General features: G+C 37.8%; 1 protein-coding gene across 2 annotated transcripts in view; it reads left to right on the top strand.

Annotated features, from left to right (window-relative positions):
• Nucleotides 1-26,698, top strand: part of LOC143038133 (uncharacterized) — a 100,046-nt gene that overhangs the window by 12,427 nt on the left and 60,921 nt on the right. For both annotated transcript variants that reach the window (XM_076207136.1, XM_076207135.1), the window contains exon 2: nt 20,876-21,064. In XM_076207136.1, coding sequence (XP_076063251.1) covers nt 21,004-21,064 — 61 coding nt within the window. In that variant the 5' untranslated portion in view covers nt 20,876-21,003. The remainder of the gene's footprint in view (nt 1-20,875; nt 21,065-26,698) is intronic.

The following is a 26,698-nucleotide window of genomic DNA, read 5'->3' as shown; positions in this document are numbered from 1 at the left end:
ACAAAAGTTGTAGGGAGTTAAAGGACAAAAGAGACAAAGCCTGGAACAGATGGAAAAAAGACAGAAGACCTGAAAAATGGAAAATATATACTGGTTATAGAAATGAATATGTACAAAAGTGCAGAGAGGAAAAAAGAAAATATGAAAAAGATGTTATAGAAAAGTGTAAAGATCAACCAAAACTATTCTACAGATTTGTAAACAATAAACTGAAAAACAAACAAGACTTAGAGAAATTAAGACAAGGAGGAGTTGAATACACTGAGGAAATGGAAATGGCAGAAATTATGAACAAACATTTTAAATCAGTGTTTACAAGGGAAAATATACAACCTGAAGAGATTGAGTGGAAGGAAAAAGTCCCCCCTATGGAAGAAATAGAAGTAACAAAGAATGAAATATTGACACACTTGGGTAATTTTGATGTCAGAAAATCGCATGGGCCAGATGAAATAGCAAACTGGATTCTGAAAGAATGCAGGAATGAACTGGCAGACAAAATACATAGCATAATAAGCAGTTCCTTAAAAGAAGGAAAAGTTCCAGAAGATTGGAAAAAAGCAAATATAGTACCTATATATAAAGGAGGAAATAAAGAAGAACCTACCAACTATAGACCAGTCTCTCTAACAAGTACAATAGCAAAAATATGTGAAAGAATTATCAAAAGTAGATGGGTAAAATACTTGGAAAAAAACAACGTACTAAATCCAAGGCAATTTGGATTCAGACAAGGACGATCATGCGTCACCAATTTAATATGTTTCTATTCAAGGCTAATAGATATAATACAAGAAAGAGATGGATGGGCTGATAGTGCATTTCTAGACCTAAAAAAAGCTTTTGACAAAGTACCACATAAGAAGTTGCTTAAGAAATTAGAATATGAAGGAGGAATACAAGGTAAATTGCTAAATTGGATGGAAGACTTTTTGCAAGAAAGAAAAATGAGAGTAGTGATAAGAGATCAGCACTCAAAATGGAATGAAGTAATAAGCGGTGTCCCGCAGGGAACAGTTCTGGCCCCAATAATGTTTGCTATATATATTAATGATATGGATGAAGGAATTGAAAGCTATATGAGCTTCTTTGCAGATGATGCAAAATTACTGAAAAGAGTGAAAACTGAAGAAGATTGTGAATCACTACAGAGAGATCTAAATAAAGTACAAGAATGGAGTAGGAAGTGGGAGATGGAGTTCAATACAAAAAAGTGTAGTATAATGGAATTTGGAAAAAGCAAAAACAGAATAACAGGATCATATAATTTGGGAAAAGAAGGAATAAAAAAAGTAGAAAATGAGAAGGACCTGGGAGTCATTGTTATGAATAATATGTCACCTGAGAAACATATAAATAAGATTTTTGGAGAAACTTATAATTTAATAAGAACAATCAAAGTGGCATTTACATACCTGGATGATGAAATGGTGAGGAAAATCCTAATCACCCTGATAAGACCAAGATTGGAATATGCAGCAACGATATGGTCACCAAGTACAAAAAAATGTATAAAAAAAACTTGAAAGAATACAAAGAGCAATTACAAAACTGGCACCAACACTCTCAAAACTATCATATGAAGAGAGACTACAAAAACTTAAACTACAGACACTAGAGCAAAGAAGAGAGAGAGGAGATTTGATAGCTATTTACAGAATCATGAAAGGCATAGAAATTACTGATAGAGAGAATCTGATAAAATGGGATGACAGAAATACAAGAGGACACGGAAAGAAAATAAAAAAAGACAGCTATAGAAGAGATTTTAAAAAGAACAGCTTTCCTCACAGAGCAATAGACAGTTGGAACAAGTTAGATGAGAAAGTGGTGTGTGCAAAAACAATACATGAATTTAAAAATAGTTTAGATAAAATGAGATATGAAGACGGGACCCCACGAGCATAGCTCCCCTTCCCGTAAAATACAACTAGGTAAATACAACTAGGTAAATACACACACACATACACACACACACACACACACACACACACACACACACACACACACACACACACACACACACACACACATGAAGAAAGACTGGCCGAACTGGAATTGCTAACCCTGGAACAAAGAAGAGAACGAGGGGACCTACTAACCATCTACAAAATTATGAAAGTTAAAGAACGCCTTGATAGAGAGGACTTATTAAAGTGGGACAGAGAAAACAAGAGGACATGCACTGAAACTCAAAGAGGATAACTACAGAAGAGACCTGAAAAAGAACAGCTTCCCACACAGAGTGATAGATATATGGAACAAATTGGATGAAGAAAGAGTGTGTGCAAACACAATACAGTAATTTAAGAAGAAACTTGATCTTGCGAGATACAAAAACGGGTCACACGAGCATAGCTCCCCTTCCCATATAATACAACTAGGTAAATACACACACAAACAACACACACACACACACACAGCTTAGGTGTTAGGAAAAATTGCTTATTACATATAGTTGTTAATTCATGGAACATTAGAAATAATGTAGGCCTACAACAAAAATCAATTTAAGGCATAGTTTGTTTATTGGAAATATAAAGAACATAATTCTAACCCTGTATACTACAGTTCGGTAAATGCAGTAAATATTCTCTTTCTCTCACACACGACATATTACATGTGTTTTCATCCAAAAGATCTGGAATCAGATGACCTAGATTAAGCAAATTGTCACGCGTTGTGTTCCAGTATGGAAGTGATGTTGCAGAATGCCAGTTATATTCTGCTAAAAAGCGCGCGCGCGCGCGTGTGTGGTGCTCTGATAGGGCTCTGAATATAAGATTTGAATTTCTTTGGACTAGTCTGTTAGTGTTTATTTTGCATTCTAGATATTTCATTCTAGTAAAGGGACTAGACTCTAGCGCATAGACCATTTGATACCTGAGGGGTCTGTTGTATTTGTTATGGCCTAGTTTCCAGCGCTGTTATCCTTGTTGGTACGAGTTTCATAACAGTGATTGTTCGAGAACGGGCTGCACAACTTGTATGTTTCAGCGAATGCAAGTGAAATAATATAAGACTTACAAACCAAGCAGTGACGTGTCTCGCATTGAGAAAGAAGAGCTTTCCATTTTCGGGCAAAGATAGATGTGAGGCAAAACAAAACTAAAACAGTGTGTAGGGAACATTTTTTTTATCACTGTTACGCCAAGTTGATTAGCAGAAATGGCGTCCCTCATGATACCAGCGTGTGATAATAATCAACGTACGGGGCTAAGCTGACAGTGTAGTAATCCAGAACTTGTGATTCATTGGAAAAATCACACACACACACACACACACACTTCAACGAACGGACGGCATAGACGACGTTCTGAAGAAAAAGTGAAATTTCGTGGATCCCAAAGCAAAGGAAGTACCTATTGTTTTTACAGGGTGGGGGGGAAATTGCTCGTGGTGTAGGGGAAGTAAGGAAAAAAGAGAAGGGGAGGGATTACTGAGGGAAATGGAAGGAAATGAGGAAGGTGAGGACTTGGCCCAGGCAGGTAGACGAAATCTAAAGAAACGAGGGCCGGACCAATTTAGCGATGATGAAATGTCTAACAAAAATGTAAAGATTAGAAGTATAGATAATAGCAATACAGTAGAAGATGATGAGAATATTTTCCAGGTATTTAAAGAGGGTGGGGGGGGGGACACAACACCCCCCCCCCCCGATTAACAAGACTAGCAAGACTAGAAGAGAAACTCGATAAGATGATCGAGCACTGGGAATTTAAGTTCGGTCACGTTAACAACATTGTGCAGAGAGTTGAAAAATTGGAAGAACTAGAGAAGGCGAACAAAAACTTAACTGAGGAAATTGAAGAATTAATAAAACAGTTAAAAGAAGTAAAATAAGAGAATAAAGTCTTAAAGGAGAATAATAAGGAGAACAAGGAGGGTTGGAAATATAATCCAAGAAAATAACAAAGATGCATTCACTGACATAATCAGACAGCAAATGAATGAACAAACTGAAAACTCAGTTATTAAAGTGATGAGACAGAAGGAGAATATAGTAGGAGACTTAGCAGACAGAAAGAAATGTATAATTATATTAGGAATGGAAGAGAAACATAACCCAGATAGAACCACAAGAATCAAAGAGGAAAATGAAAAAGTAAGAAATTTACTAGAATTAGTTCAGGAAGATGAACCAGAAATAATGAAACAAATCGAAGAGAAATTCAGGCTTGAGAAATATAGTACAGACAAGACCAGACCAATTAAGATTAAATTCAGGTCACAAACTACGGCAGAGAATATCTTATCCAAAACAGGGAAACTAGCAACAAGTGAACAATATAAAAAGGTATGGATAAAAAGAGAAATGAATAAAGAGGAAAGAGAGGAAGAAAAACAGAAAAGACTTGAAGCTAAGGAAAAAAACGAGAGAAGAACGGAGTCAGAAAAAGAGAGATTCTATTGGAGAGTAGTGAATATGAAACTAAAGAAAGTCGACATACAAGAGAAAAACAAAAGGGAAACAGAGAACACAATGGAAGTGGCAGAAAACTAAGAGTGTCTTACACAAATATAGATGGATTAATAACAGGATTGAATTAGCTGAATGATTATTTGAAGGAAAAAGAACCAGACATAATGGGAATTGTAGAAACAAAATTAAAAGGTCCACTACCACCCAACAGTGTAGGAAATGATGCATATAATTATTGGATTAGAAACAGAGTGAAAAAGGAAGGGGGTGGAGTTATGTTCCTGACTAAGAAGGATATAAACGTGAAGTGTGTCACATATGGAAAGAATACAGTAGAGATGATAATGATGGAAGTAGAAGACAGAGATAAGATGAGCAGAAAGTTTGTGATAAATTATGTGCCCCCGAAAACAGCCTCATGGGAAGAGAGTGAACATAAAAGTATGTTTGAGGACACAAAGATAGCATTAAACAAGATAATGGAAGAGGGAGGAAAAATAGTTATGATGGGCGACTTTAATTGCAAAGAAATCTGCTGAGAAGAGATGACAGTAAAGGGTGGAGACGGCTCATGGGGAAACGCTCTACTTGAGATGGTTACTGACCATACAATGACACAATGGATACAGGAGAACACTAGGTATAGAAATGAAGAAGAGCCATCGAGACTAGACCTAATAATTACATCTGAACCTAGAATAGTGGACAAAATTGAATATAAAACACCAATAAGTAAAAGTGACCACATATTGATTGAACTGGAACTTAATGAAGAAAAATATATGAAAAGAAATGAACAATATAGAAAAGGAAGAATGATGTATGAAAAAACAAACTTTGATAAAATAAGAGAATTCTTTCAAAAGGAAAACTGGGAAGAAATATACAAAGAAGAAACAACAGTAGAAGAAAAATGGAATATTTTGACAAAAATTTACAAAAAAGGTGTGGAAAAGTATGTCCCAAGACAAAAACAAGAAAAATAATATGTAAAATGCTGGTACAACAAAAGTTGTAGGGAGTTAAAAGACAAAAGAGACAAAGCCTGGACCAGATGGAAAAAAGACAGAAGGCCTGAAAAATGGAAAATATATACCTGTTATAGAAATGAATACAGTATGTACAAACGTGCAGAGAGGAAAAGAGAAAATATGAAAAAGATATCATAGAAAAGTGTAAAGATCAACCAAAACTATTCTACAGATTTGTAAACAATAAACTGAAAAACAAACAAGACTTGGAGAAATTAAGACAAGAGGGAGTTGAATACACTGAGGAAATGGAAATGGCGGAAATTATGAACAAACATTTTAAATCAGTGTTTACAAGGGAGAACATACAACCTGAAGAGAACGAATGGAAAGAGAAAGTCCCCCCTATGGAAGAAATAGAAGTAACAAAGAATGAAATATTGAAACACTTGAGTAATCTTGATGTCAGAAAATCGCATGGACCAGATGAAATAGCAAACTGGATACTGAAAGAATGCAGGAATGAACTGGCAGACAAAATACATAGCATACTAAACAGTTCCTTGAAAGAAGGAAAAGTTCCAGAAGATTGGAAAAAAGCAAATATAGTACCCATATATAAAGGAGGAAATAAAGAAGAACCTACCAACTATAGACCAGTCTCTCTAACAAGTACAATAGCAAAAATTTGTGAAAGAATTATCAAAAGTAGATGGGTAAAATATTTAGAAAAAAACAAAGTGTTAAATCCAAGGCAATTTGGATTCAGACAAGGACGATCATGCATCACCAATTTAATATGTTTCTATTCAAGGCTAATAGATATAATACAAGAAAGAGATGGATGGGCGGACTGTGCATTTCTAGACCTAAAGAAAGCTTTTGACAAAGTACCACATAAGAAGTTGCTTAAGAAATTAGAAACTGAAGGAGGAATACAGGGCAAACTACTAAATTGGATGGAAGACTTTTTGCAAGAAAGAAAAATGAGAGTAGTGATAAGAAACCAGCACTCAAAATGGGATGAAGTAATAAGCGGTGTTCCGCAGGGAACAGTTCTGGCCCCAATAATGTTTGCTATATATATTAATGATATGGATGAAGGAATTGAAAGCTATATGAGCTTCTTTGCAGATGATGCAAAACTACTGAAAAGAGTGAAAACTGAAGAAGATTGTGAATCACTACAGAGAGATCTAAATAAAGTACAGGAATGGAGTAGGAAGTGGGAGATGGAGTTCAATACAAAAAAGTGTAGTGTAATGGAATTTGGAAAAAGCAAAAACAGAATTAACAGGAGCATATAAATTGGGAGAAGAAGGAATAAAAAAAGTAGAAAATGAGAAGGACCTGGGAGTCATTGTTATGAATAATATGTCACCTGAGAAACATATAAATAAGATTTTTGGAGAAACTTATAATTTAATATGAACAATCAAAATACAACTATACATGAATTTAAAAATAGTTTAGATAAAATGAGATATGAAGACGGGATCCCACGAGCATAGCTCCCCTTCCCGTAAAATACAACTAGGTAAATACAACTAGGTAAATACACACACACACCAATCAAAATCTAATGCATTCTCAAATATTCGAAAAAATATAACTGAGGCAGAGAACGGGGATGGAAAGGGACATACAAGGTAATAACACTGGTTTACTGTAACATGAGGCAAGCATGAAAATAGTTGTTTCAGCATAATTTTGGGGTGTTGCCTCATGTTACAGTAAACCAGTGTTATTTACCTTGTGTCCCTTTCCATCACCGCTCTCTGCCTCAATTAATTTTTTCCGAATATTTGGGAATGCATTAGATAAATTTTGATTGGTGTGTGTGTGTATTTACCTAGCTGTATTTACCTAGTTGTATTTTACGGGAAGGGGAGCTATGCTCGTAGTGTCCCGTTTTCATATCTTGTTTTATCTAAACTATTTTTTAATTCATGTATTGTTTTTGCACACACCACTTTCTCATCTAACTTGTTCCAACTGTCTATTACTCTGTGAGGAAAGCTGTTCTTTTTCAGGTCTCTTCTATAGCTGTCTTTTTTTTTATTTTTTTATTTCCATGTCCTCTTGTATTTCTCTCATCCCATATTATCAGATTCTCTCTATCAGTAATTTCTATGCCTTTCATGATTCTGTAAATAGCTATCAAACCTCCTCTCTCTCTTCTTTGCTCTAGTGTCTGTAGCTCAAGTTTTGCTAGTCTCTCTTCATATGATAGTTTTGAGAGTGTAGGTGCCAATTTTGTAATTGCTCTTTGTATTCTTTCAAGTTTTTTTTTTATACATTTTTTGTATTTGGTGACCATATCGTTGCTGCATATTCCAGTCTTGGTCTTATCAGGGTGATTAGAATTTTCTTCACCATTTCTTCATCCAGGTATGTAAATGCAACTTTGATTGTTCTTATTAAATTATAGGTTTCTCCAAAAATCTTATATATATGTTTCTCAGGAGACATATTATTCATAACAATGACTCCCAGATCCTTTTCATTTTCTACTTTATTTATTCCTTCTTCTCCCAATTTATATGCTCCTGTTATTCTGTTTTTACTTTTTCCAAATTCCATTATACTACACTTCTTTGTATTGAACTCCATCTCCCACTTCCTACTCCATTCCTGTACTTTATTTAGATCTCTCTGTAGTGATTCACAATCTTCTTCCGTGTTCACTTTTTCAATAGTTTTGCATCATCTGCAAAGAAGCTCATATAGCTTTCAATTCCTTCATCCATATCATTAATATATATAGCAAACATTATTGGGGCCAGAACTGTTCCTTGTGGAACACCGCTTATTACTTCATCCCATTTTGAGTGTTGGTCTCTTATCACTACTCTCATTTTTCTTTCTTGCAAAAAGTCTTCCACCCAATTTAGCAGTTTGCCTTGTATTCCTCCTTCAGTTTCTAATTTCTTAAGCAACTTCTTATGTGGTACTTTGTCAAAAGCTTTTTTTTTAGGTCTAGAAATGCACAATCAGCCCATCCATCTCTTTCTTGTATTATATCTATTAGCCTTGAATAGAAACATATTAAATTGGTGACGCATGATCGTCCTTGTCTGAATCCAAATTGTCTTGGATTTAGCACATTGTTTTTTTCTAAATATTTTACCCAATTACTTTTGACAATTCTTTCACAAATTTTTGCTATTGTACTTGTTAGAGAGACTGGTCTATAGTTGTTAGGGTCTTCTTTATTTCCTCCTTTATATATGGGTACTATATTTGCTTTTTTCCAATCTTCTGGAACTTTACTTTCTTTCAAGGAACTGTTTATTATGCTATGTATTATGTCTGCCAGTTCATTCCTGCATTCTTTCAAAATCCAGTTTGCTATTTCATCTGGTCCATGCGATTTTCTGACATCAAGATTACTCAAGTGTTTCAATATTTCGTTCTTTGTTACTTCTATTTCTTTCATGGGAGGGACTTTCTCTTTCCATTCGATCTCTTCAGGTTGTATGTTCTCCCTTGTAAACACTGATTTAAAATGCTTGTTCATAATTTCCGCCATTTCAATTTCCTCAGTGTATTCAACTCCCTCTTGTCTTAATTTCTCCAAGTCTTGTTTGTTTTTCAATTTGTTGTTTACAAATCTGTAAAATAGTTTTGGTTGATCTTTACACTTTTCTATGACATCTTTTTCATATTTTCTCTTTTCCTCTCTGCACGCTTGTACATATTCATTTCTATAACAAGTATATATTTTCCATTTTTCAGGCCTTCTGTCTATTTTCTATCTGGTCCAAGCTTTGTCTCCCGTCTTTTAACTCCCTTCAACTTTTGTTGTACCAGCATTTTACATATTCTTTTTCTTGTTTTTGTCTTGGGACATACTTTTCCACTCCTTTTTTGTAAATTTTTTGTCAAAATATTCCATTTCTCTTCCACTGCTGTTTCTTCTTTGTATATTTCTTCCCAGTTTTCCTTTTGAAAGAATTCTCTTATTTTATCAAATTTTGTTTTTTCATACATCATTCTTCCTTTTCTATATTGTTCATTTCTTTTCATGTATTTTTCTTCATTTAGTTCCAGTTCAATCAATATGTGGTCACTTTTACTTATTGGTGTTTTATATTCAATTTTGTCCACTATTCTAGGTTCAGATGTAATTATTAGGTCTAGTCTCGATGGCTCTTCTTCATTTCTATACCTAGTGTTCTCCTGTATCCACTGTGTCATTGTATTGTCAGTAATCATCTCAAGTGGAGCGTTTCCCCATGAGCCGTCTCCACCCTTTACTGTCATCTCTTCTCAGCAGATTTCTTTGCAATTAAAGTCGCCCATCATAACTATTCTTCCTCCATCTTCCATTATCTTATTTAATGTTTATCTTTGTGTCCTCTAACATACTTTTATGTTCACTCTCTTCCCACGAAGCTGTTTTCGGAGGCACATAATTTATCACAAACTTTCTGCTCTTCTTATCTCTGTCTTCCACTTCGATCATAATCATCTCTACTATATTCTTTCCATATGTGACACACCTCACGTTTATATCCTTCTTAGTCAGGAACATAACTCCACACCCTTGCTTTGTCTCTCTGTTTCTAATCCAATAATTATATGCATCATTTCCTACACTGTTGGGTGGTAGTGGACCTTTTAATTTTGTTTCTCCAATTCCCATTATGTCCGGTTCTTTTTCCTTCAAATAATCATTCAGCTCATTCAATCCTGTTATTAATCCATCTATATTTGTGTAAGACACTCTTAGTTTTCTGCCACTTCCATTGTGTTCTCTGTTTCCCTTTCGTTTTTCTCTTGTGTGTCGAATTTCCTTAGTTTCATATTCACTACTCTCCAATAGAATCTCTCTTTTTCTGACTTTGTTCTGTTCTCGTTTTTTTTCCTTAGCTTCAAGTCTTTTCTGTTTTTCTTCCTCTCTTTCTTCTTTATTCATTTCCCTTTTTATCCATACCTTTTTATATTGTTCACTTGTTGCTAGTTTCCCTGTTTTGGATAAGATATTCTCTGCCGTCGTTTGTGACCTGAATTAAATCTTAATTGGTCTGGTCTTATCTGTACTATACTTTCCGAGTCTGAACTTCTCTTCGATTTGTTTCATTATTTCTGGTTCATCTTCCTGAACTAATTGTAGTAAACTGCTTACTTTTTCATTTTCCTCTTTGATTCTTGAGGTTCTATCTGGGTTATGTTTCTCTTCCATTCCTAATATAATTATACATTTCTTTTTATCTGCTAAGTCTCTTACAATATTCTCCTTCTGTCTCATCACTTTGATAACTGAGTCTTCAGTTTGTTCTTTCATTTGCTGTTTAATTATATCAGTAACTGCAACTTTACTATTTTCCTGTATCTTTCTCCACCCCTGTGCCTCTTTTGCTATTGTTTCTTTATTGTCTTTATTGTTCCTTTTTAATTCTTCATTCTCCACTTTTACTTCTCTTAAATGTCTTTTTAGTTCTTCTATTTCATCAGTTAAGTTTTTGTTCGCCTTCTCTAGTTCTTCCAATCTTTCAAACTTTTCTGCAATTTTTGACATTTTACCGAACCTAACCTCCCAATGTTCAGTCATTTGTTCAAGCCTTTCCTCCAGTTTTGCTAGTCGGGGGAGGTTGGCATCCGCCTCCCCCTCTTTAAATCCTTGGAAATTGTTATCCTCACCTTCCATTGAATTGTTCTTATCCATGTTTCTAATCTTTACATTTTTGTTAGACATTTCGTCGTCACTAAATTGGTCGGGACCTCTTTTTTTTACATGGCATCTGCCTGCCTGGGCCAAGTCCTCTCCTTCCTCATTTCCTTCCATTTCCCTCAGTAATCCCTCCCCTTCTCCTTTTTCCTCACTTTCCCCTACACCACGAGCACTTTCCCCCACCCTGTAAATACAATAGGTACTTCCTTTGCTTCGGGATCCACGAAATTTCACTTTTTCTTCAGAACGTCCTCTAAGCCGTCCGTTCGTTGAAGTGTGTGTGTGTATTTACCTAGTTGTATTTTACGGGAAGGGGAGCTATGCTCGTGGTGTTCTGTTTTCATATCTCGTTTTATCTAAACTATTTTTAAATTAATGTATTGTTTTTGCACACACCACTTTCTCATCTAACTTGTTCCAACTGTCTATTACTCTGTGAGGAAAGCTGTTCTTTTTCAGGTCTCTTCTATAGCTGTCATTTTTATTTTATTTCCGTGTCCTCTTGTATTTCTCTCATCCCATTTTATCAGATTCTCTCTATCAGTAATTTCTATGCCTTTCATGATTCTGTAAATAGCTATCAAATCTCCTCTCTCTCTTCTTTGCTCTAGTGTCTGTAGTTCAAGTTTTGCTAGTCTCTCTTCATATGATAGTTTTGAGTGTTGGTGCCAATTTTGTAATTGCTCTTTGTATTCTTTCAATTTTTTTTTATACATTTTTTGTATTTGGTGACCATATCGTTGCTGCATATTCCAATCTTGGACTTATCAGGGTGATTAGAATTTTCTTCACCATTTCTTCATCCAGGTATGTAAATGCAACTTTGATTGTTCTTATTAAATTATAGGTTTCTCCAAAAATCTTATTTATATGTTTCTCAGGTGACATATTATTCATAACAATGACTCCCAGGTCTTTTTCATTTTCTACTTTATTTATTCCTTCTTCTCCCAATTTATATGCTCCTGTTATTCTGTTTTTACTTTTTCCAAATTCCATTATACTACACTTCTTTGTATTGAACTCCATCTCCCACTTCCTACTCCATTCCTGTACTTTATCTAGATCTCTCTGTAGTGGTTCACAATCTTCTTCCGTGTTCACTTTTTCAATAGTTTTGCATCATCTGCAAAGAACTCATATAGCTTTCAATTCCTTCATCCCTATCATTAATATATATAGCAAACATTATTGGGGCCAGAACTGTTCCTTGTGGAACACCGCTTATTACTTCATCCCATTTTGAGTGTTGGTCTCTTATCACTACTCTCATTTTTCTTTCTTGCAAAAAGTCTTCCATCCAATTTAGCAGTTTGCCCTGTATTCCTCCTTCAGTTTCTAATTTCTTAAGCAACTTCTTATGTGGTACTTTGTCAAAAGCTTTTTTTAGGTCTAGAAATGCACAATCAGCCCATCCATCTCTTTCTTGTATTATATCTATTAGCCTTGAATAGAAACATATTAAATTGGTGACGCATGATCGTCCTTGTCTGAATCCAAATTGTCTTGGATTTAGCACGTTGTTTTTTTCTAAATACTTTACCCATCTATTTTTGACAATTCTTTCACAAATATTTGCTATTGTACTTGTTAGAGAGACTGGCCTATAGTTGTTAGAGTCTTCTTTATTTCCCCCTATATATATAGGTACTATATTTGCTTTTTTCCAATCTTCTGGAACTTTACCTTCTTTCAAGGAACTGTTTATTATGCTATGTATTTTGTCTGCCAGTTCATTCCTGCATTCTTTCAGAATCCAGTTTGCTATTTTATCTGGTCCATGCGATTTTCTGACATCAAGATTACTCAAGTGTGTTAATATTTCATTCTTTGTTACTTCTATTTCTTTCATGGGGGGACTTTCTCTTTCCATTCAATCTCCCTTGTAAACACTGATTTAAAATGTTTGTTCATAATTTCCACCATTTCAATTTCCTCTGTGTATTCAACTCCTCCTTGTCTTAATTTCTCAAAATCTTGTTTGTTTTTCAGTTTGTTGTTTACAAATCTGTAGAATAGTTTTGGTTGATCTTTACATTTTTCTATGACATCTTTTTCATATTTTCTCTTTTCCTCTCTGCACGCTTGTACATATTCATTTCTATAACAAGTATATATTTTCCATTTTTCTGGTCTTCTGTTTTTCTTCCATTTTGCCCAGGCTTTGTCTCTTTTGTCTTTTATCTCCCTACATCTTTTATTGTACCAGCACTTTACATATTCTTTTTCTTGTTTTTGTCTTGGGACATACTTTTCTACTCCTTTTTCATACATCAATCTTCCTTTTCTATATTGTTCATTTCTTTTCATGTATTTTTTCTCATTTAGTTCTAGTTCTATCAATATGTGGTCACTTTTGCTTATTGGTGCCTGGTATTCTATCTTTTCCACTATTTCAGGTTCTGATGTGATTATTAGGTCTAGTCTCGATGGTTCTTCTTCATTTCTATATATGGTGTTCTCTTGGATCCATTGTGTCATTGTGTGGTCAGTAATCATCTCAAGTAGAACACTTCCCCATGAGTCTTCTCCACCCTTTACGGTCATCTCTTCCCAGCATATTTCTTTGCAATTATAGTCGCCCATCATAACTATTCTTCCTCCATCTTCCATTATCTTGTTTAGTGTTATTCTTGTGTCTTCTAACATGCTTTTATGTTCATTCTCTTCCCACGAGGCTGTTTTGGGGGGCACGTAGTTTATTACAAACTTTCTGCTCTTCTTATCTCTATCTTCTACTTCTATCATGATTATCTCTACTGTATTGTTCCCATATGTGACACTCTTCACGCTTATATCCTTCTTAGTCAGGAACATAACTCCACCCCCTTGTTTTTTCTCTCCGTTTCTAATCCAATAATTATATGCATTGTGTCCTATGCTGTTGGGTGGTAGTGGACCTTTTAATTTTGTCTCAACAATTCCCATTATGTCCGGATCTTTTTCTTTTAGATATTTGTTCAGTTCATTCAGTCCTGTTATTAATCCATCTATATTTGTGTAGGATACTTTTAAATTTCTGTTATTTCCATTGTATTCTCTGTTTCTTTTGTGTTTCTCTCTGTTATGCTCCATTGCTTCAATTTCATATTCACTACTCTCCAGTAGAATTCTTGTTTTTCTGTCTCCGTTTTGGTCTCGTTTTTTTTCTTAGCTTCATGTCTTTTCCTTATTTCTTCCTCTCTTTCCTCTTTATTCATTTCCCTTTTTATCCATACCTTTTTATATTGTTCACTTGTTGCTAGTTTCCCTGTTTTGGATAAGATATTCTCTGCCATCGTTTGTGACCTAAATTTAATCTTAATTGGTCTGGTCTTGTCTGTACTATATTTCCCAAGCCTGAATTTCTCTTCGATTTGTTTAATTATTTCTGGTTCATCTTCCTGAACTAATTCTAGTAAATTTCTTACTTTTTCACTTTCCTCTTTGGTTCTTGTGGTTCTATCTGGGTTATGTTTCTCTTCCATTCCTAATATAATTATACATTTCTTTCTGTCTGCTAAGTCTCTTACTATATTCTCCTTCTGTCTCATCACTTTAATAACTGAGTTTTCAGTTTGTTCTTTCATTTGCTGTTTGATTATGTCAGTAAATGCAAATTTACTGTTTTCTTGAATTTTTTTCCAACCCTCCTTGTTGTCCTTATTATTCTCCTTTAAGACTTTATTCTCCTCTTTTACTTCTTTTAACTGTTTTTTTTTAATTCTTCAATTTCCTTAGTTAAGTTTTTGTTCGCCTTCTCTAGTTCTTCCAATTTTTCAACCCTGTGCACAATGTTGTTAACGTGACCGCACCTAAGTTCCCAGTGCTCGATCATCTTATCGAGTTTCTCTTCTAGTCTTGTTAATCGGGGGGGGGGGGGGGGGGTTTGTGTCCCCCCACCCTCTTTAAATCCCTGGAAAATATTCTCATCACCTTCTACTGTATTGCTCTTATCTATACTTCTGATCTTTACATTTTTGTTAGACATTTCGTCGTCGCTAAATTGGTCCGGACCTCTTTTGTTTAGATGGCGTCTGCCTGCCTGGGCCAAGTCCTCACCTTCCTCATTTCCTTCCATTTCCCTCAGTAATCCCTCCCCTTCTCCTTTTTCCTCACTTTCCCCTACACCACGAGTAATTTCCCCCCACCCTGTAAATACAATAGGTACTTCCTTTGCTTCGGGATCCACGAAATGTGTGTGTGTGTATGTGTTTGTGATTTTTCCAATGAATCACAAGTTCTGGATTATTACACTGTCAGCTTACCCCCATACGTTGATTATTATCATACGCTGGTGTCATGAGGGACGCCATTTCTGCAAATCAACTTGGCGTAACAGTGATAAAAAAAAAGTTCCCTACACACTGTTTTAGTTTTGTTTTGCCTCACATCTATCTCTACCCGAAAATGGAAAGCTCTTCTTTCTCAATGCGAGACACGTCACTGCTTGGTTTGTAAGTCTTATATTATTTCACTTGCATTCGCTGAAACATACAAGTTGTGCAGCCAGTTCTCGAACAATCACTTATGAAACTCGTACCAACAAGGATAACAGCGCTGGAAACTATACCCTTCAGGTATCAAATGGCCTATGCGCTAGACCCTCTACTAGAATGAAATATCTAGAATGCAAAATAAACATTAACAGACTAATCCAAAGAAATTCAAATCTTATATTCAGAGCCCCCTCGGAGCACCACACACGCGCGCGCGCAAGCGCTTGTCAGCAGAATATAACTGGCATTCTGCAACATCACTTCTATACTGGAACACAACGCGTGACAGCTTAATCTAGGTCATCTGATTCCAGATCTTTTGGATGAAAACACATGTAATTTGTCGCGTGTGAGAGAAAGAGAATATTTACTGCATTTACCGAACTGTAGTATACAGGGTTAGAATTATGTTCTTTATATTTCCAATAAACAAACAATGCCTTAAATAGATCTTTGTTGCAGTCCTACATTATTTCTAATGATCCATAAATTAACAACTATATGTATTAAGCCATATGAAAATGGGAAACGTCAACAGGAAAAGTATAAGCAATGTTTTCTAACACCTAAGATGTGTGGGAGTTGGGAGGAGGAAGAGTAGTAGGGTGGGGAGGAGTGGATGGAGAGGGCGCCATATAGTTGTAGGGGGGAACCCTATCTACATGTAATCCATGGTTGCCTCCTCGCTGCTGCACGGAGACATCAAAGTGTGTAATCATCTTTTGAAGGTTGAGAGCTGTTGTTTGAAGGTGGGATGCTGGGAGGGAGGGATGTCGTCTCCTTGGGTGGGACTTGGACAATCTTCTTGTGAGGAGTGTTGAAGTGGGTGGTGGTGCCGACTTCCACGGCCGTAACCTTGAACTTCGAGCTTGTGCTTTTCCTTACTGTAGACCAGTGTTTCTTAACCTGGGTTCGATCGAACCCCAGGGGTTCGGTGAGTCAGTTTCCGGGGTTCGGGGCATTTCTGAAATTGTCTCTGAGAGGCAACAGCAAAAGTCACATTGATTTGCAGTAAATATTCATTATGTTTTTGTTTTATGTGAAACTCATGTTTTGTTGGTTTTGTTCTTCGAACAGTGATTTCGTGTGCAAATGATCCATGGTACAGTTTGTGCACTAATACAGTATATAGTTCCTATGTTTTGAATTTGAAGAAAAAAAAAATATTTTTCCAACTACGAAGGGTTCGATGAATGCATGTATGAAACTTGCGGGGTTCAGTACCTCCAACAAAGTTAAGAACCACTGCTGTAGGCAGTGAGGGAGTAAGGATTTGAGTGTGGGTGGTGGTAAATGTCCCCGGGGCCGTTCGGAGTATCAGCAGGTCGTGTAGCGATGCTACTGTGAGAAGAGAAAGAGGTTTTGGTGAGTTCGTCTCCTTTATTGTAAAGTAAGGCTGAACTGATTTTACATACGGCAGGAGCCGATATATACACCGACGCGGGTAGTGACCCGTGGTGCGTAATTACATAATTGCACCGGATTAGGTTAGGTCGGGTCAAGCAGGGTCGCACAGTTGAAGGAGCGTCAGGCCTACCCTTGTGGGCGACATGACACGCGTTCCATGCCACGTGGTTATCGTGGTGTGTACAATATTCCCCTCTTAAAATTGCCTTGGCTTCAGAGGGGATCCTGCACGTGAGAATTTGGTGGGCGGAGTGTCGAGGTCTGCCGGTTAAAATTTAGGCGGTCGATGGAGGCCCATTTTGGCCTACCGGAGAGTGATGCGGAAGGTCTTGTCCTTACGTTCAAGGACAAGATGGGGGCCAGTGTAGGGACGGGTGAGTGGTGGTGTGTGAGCGTCCGTCCTCAGAAAGACGTGCGTCGAGGTGTGGAGGTGTTTTGGAAGGTATTCATTGACCTCTCGGTGATGTGTCATTACGCATGGGGCGAATTTGCCGACAGTGCGTCGCAGCTGCTGCAGGCTCTCGGGAGAATCCTGTGGAGGGAAGAATTCTGCGGGCACGACGAGGGTTTGGCCGAGGACCATCCCTGCTGAAGACACGTTGAGGTCGTGTCCTTGATGGCTGTCCGAAGGCCAAGGAATAACCATGGTAGTTGGGGTAGCCAGGAGCCGTTGTTGCAGCGTCCCATGAGAGATGTTTTGAGTGAGGGATGGGTTCGTTCAACCATGCCGTTGGCTGCAGTGTTGTAGGAGGTAGTATGGTGGGCTGTAGTACCCAGGAGTTCAGCGAGGGAGTGCCACAGCCGCGACGTGAAGCAGGTTCCTCGGTCGGAGGTGACGTGTTCTGGGAGGTCAAATCTGGCTATCCACTCCTTGAGAAAGGCTGTATTGCAGGGCGAGGCGGTACTATCTTTCATGGGAATGGCCTCCAACCAGCGGGTCGATCTATCACTGGCGGTGAAGAGGTAGCGATGGCCTTCCGACGGAGGGAATGGGCCGACGACATTGACATGATATGTGCGAAACGTCGTCGGGGATGATGGAATGATCCGATGCCTGATTTAGTGTGACGATGAATTTTGCTTTGCTGGCAGGCGATGCAGGATCTGGCCCACTCTTTTGCGTATTTGGAGATACTGTGCCAGATGAATTTCTACTTCAGGAGCTTCGCAGTGACGCGCCCTGAAGGGTGAGACAGGCCGTGTATTAAATTGAACACTTAACGTCGGAAGGCTGCTAGGATGAGGGGTCGTGGGCGGCTGGTACTGATGTCGCAGAGGATGGTGTAGTTGTCGTGGAAAGGAACGTCTTGCCACTAAAGGGATGTGATGGATGTCCTGTAGGCAAGTGTTTCAGGATCCTCTCGTTGCTCTCTGGCGGTAGCTTCGTAGTCGAGGCCGAGTTGAACTGCGTGGATGGCTGTTCGGGATAAGGTGTCTGCGACGGGGTTCTTTGTACCGGGGACGTGCCTGATGGTGCAACTGAACTTAGCGATGGTGGAGAGGTGGCAGCGCTGTCTGGCAGACGAAGTGTCCTGTTGTTTCGTGAAGGCGTGCACCAGAGGTTGATGGTCGGTGTTGATGATAAATGAGGGGCCTTCGAGGAAATGGCGAAAGTGGCGGACGGCGTGGTGAATGGCGAGGAGCTCTCCGTCGAAGGTGCTGTAGTTGAGCTCGGCCTTGGAGAATTTCCTGCTGAAGAAACCGAGGGCTGTAGGTCTGTCACGGAGGATTTGTTCGAGCAAACCACCTTCCACGAACATATACCTATGTTAACTTACTCTCCTCCAGGCAATCCTTTTGATACTGTAGCCATCGACCTTCTTAAACTGCCTCTTACCCCAGTGGAAACTAATAACTGTTTGTATGGATGATTTCTCAAGATTCTGTATTCTTTCCCCTCTGACTGATAAATCAACCAAGAATGTGGCTCAGGTACTTCTTGACAGTTATTTGTCCTTTTACCACCTCCTTGGTGCTACTATCTGACAATGGAGCAGAATTTAATGATGAGATTCCTAAATTTGTTAATCATTCAATATCATCAAATGTAACATTGTAGCATACCACCCTAGTTCAAATGGTCTTGTTGAACACCAAAATAGAAAGATTCTCAATGTTCTCAGACACCTTGCTTCAGGAATTCGTCTCTCTTGGGATGAACGTATACCTATGATGCAAGCTTGTCTAAACTGCTATTAACAGATCATATCGGAGTCCCCGCCTTTTGTCCATTTTAGATAAAAAAAAAAAAAAGACTCTCATGTGATCTGCTTGCTTCAGATATATATCTGGTCTTAAAATTTGAAGATTACGTCATAGTCAAGGTAGCTAACTCACATACTTTTCAAGAGAATTCAAAATACTCCTGCTCTATCCAAAGAAAACATGGCTCATCTTCAAAATTAATCTGCAAGAGAAAGTAACATTGATGTAGGAGACAGAGTATGTTCTCTGAATCACACTCCTACTTCCAAATTATGACCTACGTTTCTTGGTCCTTATAGAGTGTCAAACAGTAAGGTCAAAAAGTTAGTAACTTGAATGATAGCCTTGAAACTTGGTTGCATCTAGATCATACAAAGAAAGTTTATCGTGGTATCGACACTAAGATTGACAGGACGACTTAGTCCATTACCCTTTCTGTAGAAGATCCTTCTACATCCAACCTGAAATCCCCGCACCTTCAGTGCCTCATTCATATAATATCAGGAGTCAAACCACACCCACCTAACTATTTCTCTCTCTAGGTGCCAACCATATTATCTACGTATCTGTTTCATGTATTCTTAGTCTTAATCTTTATGTGTATTGAATTTTTTATATTAATTCTCTGTGTACTTTATGCTTTGTGAATTCTTTAGTTTAGTGATATATTTATATGGGTTCTTACGAATGCTTAGTATTGCTTTGTCATACTACTAGGTTTCTTATGTACAATTAGGATCTCGGTTCTAGGATTCAGGACAGTCGCTGGGGACAGCTAACATAGCTGGTCAATTATTTGTTGCATTGCATGTATAACTATAGATATATAGTCCGCATATATAACTGCATACAAATCCCACACCAGTCATGTCCATAGCACTCGTAACCTGTGACATTCACAGACTCTTTGTGCCAACCTAAACCAAAACAATAAAAGTCAGCACGTGACGTCATGGTTACAGGCTCTCCCATGGAAAACAATATGATTACATGTCTCGCCAGACACACATTAAGTATTCACATACCCAACAGAAGACTCAGTCAACACAAGAAAACCATACACCACGTCAAGACACGTTTATTAATACTAATTCAATCCCTTAGGCTATAATTAACTCGCACATATTATGTTAATGAGGATATTAAGCCGAACTGTCACCCCTTTGGTAAAATACTGAATAAATAAATGTTAAGGTAATATATTAATGGATGGCTCTGTCGTTCAGGCACAAGTGGGATATGGTCCCTGGTCTGCTGTACATAAACAGCTTCTCATAAATGAGCAAGAAGAAAGTAACAGGGCTTATGTCTTCTCTGTGCCAAGTTCATATGTAGCAGACAACAACTATATTAGGAGGAGGGGTCCCCTTATTGAAGCAGTCGGGATAAACCAGTTCTGGCTGTCAGGTGCTGCTGTGTCACATTTATGCCTAGCTGCATTGTTTTCCTGGAATAGGAGGGGGAGTTGAATGTGTTTTAAAAGTGTAGAATGTGGGTGTGTACTTTAATTCGGCTGCCACCCCAGTGAGGGTGGTTTTTAATATATACATCTCTATATATCTATCTATTTATCCATGTGATTTTATATCTGTTTTATGCATCTATTTATGCATCTGTCTATCTGTTCAATTCCTTATTTATTAGCTTTAGCCTTCATAGATGACTGACATGGTTATGCAATGTCCAACTCAGTAATCCCTCTTTTGTTCCTCAGGAAACGGACCACTGGGTTGTGCATTTCTCCACCGGCACCATCATTCAAAAGAACCTGCTATTCCTGGCAGAAGTGACCCACCCCATCTGTCAAGAGACAGACAGCCCCACACTTCTTTGAGAAGAGCAATGGCGATGTCTGACTACAGCCCGTCGTTTTACGACACGGGTGCCAGCAGGAGGGATCAAGGTAAGGTTGTCAGTAGTCTTTGGTGGCTTCCAACCAGTGATGGAAGTCGGGGGTAGGTGTGGGGGCGGCCACGCCGCATACCTGTTCTCATTTTCCAGGATTGTGTACACATTCACCATCTATTCTGATGGGTGTATTCTTTTTTATTTCCAGACATAAATCTTAGATGTTGACAACAACATAATACATCTTCCTTGAATGACTTGTTGTTGTTGTTGTTGTTGTCGTTCCCTAGACTGTCTGTCCGAGCAGTCCCGTCTCCCCAAGGAATGCCATAGCCAAAACTGGGTTTTCCCACAAATCCTTTATAGAGCGTATGTTGTGTTGTTTGCGTGCATGATTGTGTATAATGCAGTCTTCCATTATGTGTTGTATGGTATGGGGTGAAGTGTTACATCCTGGGCAGCTGTTCACAACGCGGTCATCCAGCCTCTTCTGGTAGCTCAGAAGTGCTGGGTGGTGACCGCACCGCAGTCTGGCCAAGTGGACTCTGTCCTTTCGTGGGAGAGAGGATTCAGAAGGGTGGATATCAGGGGGTCTGGCATGCAGCAGTGTGTTGTCTTTCAGTGTGTTAATGGAGCGGTGAGTGATATGATTATGAATATGTTTCCGGAGGCTGGTATTTGGTGGTTGTAGACCAATCTGGTGGCTGTGTCTGGTCACCTGCGAGCCATGAGATTCATGCAAGAGAGACCTCGGGTAACAGATTGAATGATTGAATTCTTGATGCTGCTTCATTGTAGTCCTAGCTCCCAAAACCCATTTCAGTCACTGCTTCCAAGATCTATGGAGTCATTAAAGGGAGTAGATAAAAATAACAAAGGAAATATTGTGGTTAAAGGTCAACTGAGAAGGTTTTATTTTTTTTATTTTTTTTTATTTCTTGCATGAAAATATAACATAGAAGAAGTCAGAACAATAAAATACATATTTCTAGCATCTTATAGTCTTGATTTGATCCAAATAGCATCTTAAAAGTGCCTGGTGGCAGATGAACTTTCCAATGTCATGGTTACATTTTCCACCGCTAGGGCAACTGATCACGTCAGTATTACTAGCAAGCAACACGATAGGGATTTCACATCGAGTGAAAAAGATTGATCAGATTTGGATGCCCAATAGAAAGTGGAGATAGTTATTTCTATGGATTTGATGAGGGAGGAGGTGACAACCTCCCCTGATTAGCAATATTTCAAGAAGGTGAACTGGAAATAAGGAAAGAAATTGAAGAAATATATAGGCTAGGGGAATACAATATAGACAAGACCAATTGAGGTTAAATTCAGGTCACAAATGACAGCAGAGAATGTCTTATTAAAAACAGGGAAACTAGCTGAAAGTGATCAATATGAACAGGTATAGAAATGAGGAAGAACCATCGAGACTAGACATAATAATCACATCAGAACCTGAAATAGTGGACAAGATTGAATATAAGATGCCACTAAGTAAAAGTGACCACATATTAGTAGAATTGGAACTAAAAGAAGAAAAATGCATGGGAAAAATGGACAGTATAAAAAGGGAACATTGATGTATGGATTTTTTTTTTATAAAATGAGAATTAAAAAAAAAAAAAAAAACAGAGTGGGAAAGGATATTCAAAGAGGAAACAACATTAGAAGAGAAATGGAAAAATTTGACAAAAATTTATAAAGGAGTAGAAAAGTATGTTCCAAGACAAAAACAAGAAAAAGGATGTGTAAAATGTTGGTACAACAAAAGATGTAGTGAGTTAAAAGATAAAAGGGATAAAGCTTGGATAAAATGGAGGAAAGACAAAAAACCCGAAAAATGGAAAATACGGGTTATAGAAATTAATATATACAAGTGCACAGAGAAGAAAAGAGAAAATATGAAAAGGATGTCATAGAAAAATGTAAATATCAATGAAAACTATTTTATAGATTTGTAAACAACAAACTGAAAAAAAATAGGAATTAGTGAAGCTACAACAAGAAGGAATAGAATACACAAAGGAAATAGAAATGACAGAAATTATGAACAAGCATTTTGAATCAGTGTTTATGAGGGAGAACATACAACTTAGATATGTCGAGTGGGAGGGGAAAGTCTATGAAAGAGATAAAAGTAAGAAGGAATGAAATAATGAATCACTTGAGTAGTCTTGATGTTAGAAAATTGCATGGTTCAGATGAAATGGCAAACTGGATTTTGAGAGAATGCAGGAACGAACTAACAGATAAAATGCATAGTCTAAAAAGCAGATCATTGAAGGAAGGAAAAGTTCCTGAAGATTGGAAAAGAGCAAATATAGTACCAAAGAAGACCCTACAAACTGTAGACTGGTCTCTCTTACAAGTACGGTAGATAAAATTTGTGAAAGAATGATAAAAAATAGATGGGTAAAGCATTTGGAAAAAAGTAATGTACTAAATCCAAGGCAATTTGGATTTAGACAAGGAAGATCATGTGTCACAAACTTGATGTGTTTCTATTCAAGACTAATAGATATAATACAGGAAAGAGATGGATGGGCTGATTGTACCTTTCTAGACCTGAAATAAGCTTTTGATAAGGTGCCACATAAGAAATTACTAAAGAAATTAGAAAGTGCAGGAAGAATACAGGGCAAACTACTTAATTGGATGGAAGACTTCTTGTATGAAAGGAAAATGAGAGTGGTGATAAGAGACAAACATTCCAATTGGGATGAAGTGATTAGTGGAGTTCCACAAGGAACAGTACTGGCCCCAATAATGTTTGCTATATATATTAATGATATGGATGAAGGAATTGAAAGTTGTGTGAGCTTCTTCACAGACGATGCAAAAATGTTGAAAAAAGTGAACACTGAAGAAGATTGTGAGTCGCCGCAGAGTGATCTCAGTAAAGTATGGGAATGGAGTAGGAAGTGGGAGATGGAATTCAACATTAAGAAGTGTAGTATAATAGAATTTGGAAGAAGTAAAAAAAAAAACAGTGGGATCATATACATTGGGAGAGGAATAATATGTCCCCTGAGAAACATATACACAAAATTTTTGGAGAACTTATAATTTAATAAGATAAGTCAAAGTGGCATTTACATACCTGGACGAAGAAATGGTGAAGAAGATACTAGTCACTTTGGTAAGACCAAAATTGGAGTATGCAGCAACAACATGATCACCAAGTACAAAACAATGTATAGCAAAACTTGAAAGAATACAAAGAGCAATTACGAAATTGGCACCAATGCTCTCAGCACTATTATATGAGGAGAGGCTGGAAAAACTTTAACTACAGACATTGGAGCAAAGAAGAGAGAGAGGAGACTTGATAACTATTTATAGAGTCATGAAAGGCATGGAAATTATTGACAGAGAGGATATAAAATGGGATAGTAGAGATCCAAGAGGACACTGAAAGAAAATCAAGAGAGACAATTATAGAAGAGACCTGAAAAAGAACAGCTTTCCCCACAGGATAATAGACATTTGGAACAGGTTAGATGAAAATGTGGTGTGTGCAAAAACGATACATGAATTTAAAAACAGTAGATAAAACGAGATATGGAGAGGGGACACCACGAGCATAGCTCCCCTTCCTGTAAAATACAACTAGGTAAATACACACACACACATTTGAGGCTTGGTGTGACAAAAATTAGAGGATAGAAGGGACCCAGTGAGATTTGACGCACGTAGCATTATTGCAATGTGCTCCTACACAAAACACTGCATCATGTTCACAATACACCTAGATGCCATTAACTCTGTAAACAATGTTTCTACAGTTTTATAGATATTTTTTCATCTCGGCCCTAGTGTGCCAGTAAAAAGGTAAATTATGGTGATTTGTTACTACTGTACAAAACTAATTATTCTTTACACAAGTTAGATACAGTACATTATTTTAGATTGTTTACACACTATAGAAATGAAAGCTTCACTGCAAGTATCACTAAGAACATACCATACTAATCTGTTCCAAAAAATAACGTGTTTTTTGCATTTATTCCTATACTGCATGCACTTATTTAGCCAGCTACTAAACTCTGATAATAGTGAACATATAAAACTGAAATTAAGTTCCAGTTTAGGTCTAATTAAAGAAAATTGTTTCATATATTTTTTACTCAGTGTTGTTTCTCTTAATTCAGAAAAAAAATCCCCTGCATAAAAAATAGCGAGTTAAAATGTTTGTGTCTGCTTGTAAAAGAACGTGGTTTTATTAGATTTCACTAGCATAATTATTAGTAGTGTCAAAGACGTTGCTGACTTTGTCGATGTGTTGGCCCCGTTATTACTTCTGGTTTTATTTTTCTAAGCTTTTGTAGTGATATGGTTCGGACAAGCCAGGGAAATGAAACTCACAGTAACACTTAATACTAAGGTTTAATGGTTAATAGGCTTGGAGGGTTCGGACGAGGTCTCGTTTGGAGAAGGTCCAGAGTGAAGGCCTCATCAAGCGTCGTGGCTGTGGGCAAAGAGCCACAGGAGGGAATGAGGCAACTTGCTGGCAGCTTGCTGGAGTGAACTGGTCCCGAGGTGGCTTTCTGGAGTGAACTGGTCCTGAGGCGGCTTGCTGGAGAGGACTGGTCCTGAGGTGGCTTGCTGGAAAGAACTGGTCCCAAGGCAGCTTGCTGGAGAGGACTGGTCCCGAGGCAGCTTGCTGGAGAGGACTGGTCCCGAGGCTTGCTGGAGAGAACTGCTGCTTGGAGCGGAGAGCTGCTGAAGATGTCGTGTCCTGGAGTGAACTGCCCGTCTCGGCTTGGTCCCCCTCCATATAAAGGAGGCTGGTGCGGAACCAGGCGAACTCTCCGGGCTCCTGATTGGTCCATTTAGTTTTGGTGTGGACGTCTTTGCTAACTATGCTTGCCAACTATAGCTAGTGGTACATAGACCTAGGTCGAGTTGTATGCTGACCAGTCTCCGGCGAGTTTTCCGAGCTCCTGATTGGTCAGTTGCCTTGCGCTAGGACGTCCTTGCTGACTACGCTTGCCAACTATGGGTCGTATAAAAGCTTAGGTCGGGATGCATCATGGCCAGTCTGGTTTGGACCAGTGGTGCGTTGCCACACTTTTATCTGATAAACTTGATAAAAAAAAAATCTCAAAACAATCCATCTTATCATTTGTTTTGCATATGCCTTAAAAATAACATTTAGTATTATTGTAGAATAATTTAACTCTCTCTGTATGCTTATATGTGAATAATATCATTGTTGCTGGGTGGTTATCATAATCCTTCTTCTCCTGACTTTCTCTCGAGTTCTATCTGTCATTAATGTATAATTATTTTCCACCTTTTCTATTCTTTTCTTCCCAATTGTGTATAATCTAGTATAATTATTTACCTTTCTAGTAAAGAAATTGGGTTAATGATGATTATCCACATTCTTTTAGTAAAAAGGGTAATTGTTACATCATGAGTATCCACATAACTAGTCACATTACCTAAGTAACTTTCAGAGTTTCAATATGGCAAATAATGAAAGTTATGGATAAAGAAATGCTATTATGGTGATGCGGCGCTGGTCAAAACCAGACTGGTCATCACACAACTTGAGCTAGGCCTATATGCTCGCTGAAGTCAGCAAGACGTCTCGACTAGCCCCAGCCAGTAGCCAATCAGAAACTCGGGAAAGCTCTCCAAGGACTTCTCTGAGCTGCTAGTCCCCTTTAAAAGG

The sequence above is a fragment of the Oratosquilla oratoria genome, chromosome 23, assembly GCF_046742065.1.
Source record: "Oratosquilla oratoria isolate Oo_2021 chromosome 23, ASM4674206v1, whole genome shotgun sequence".
NCBI classification, from domain to species: Eukaryota; Metazoa; Arthropoda; class Malacostraca; order Stomatopoda; family Squillidae; genus Oratosquilla; species Oratosquilla oratoria.
The sequence above is the reverse complement of the archived record's forward strand: the minus strand, read 5'-3'. Positions and strand labels throughout refer to the sequence as shown.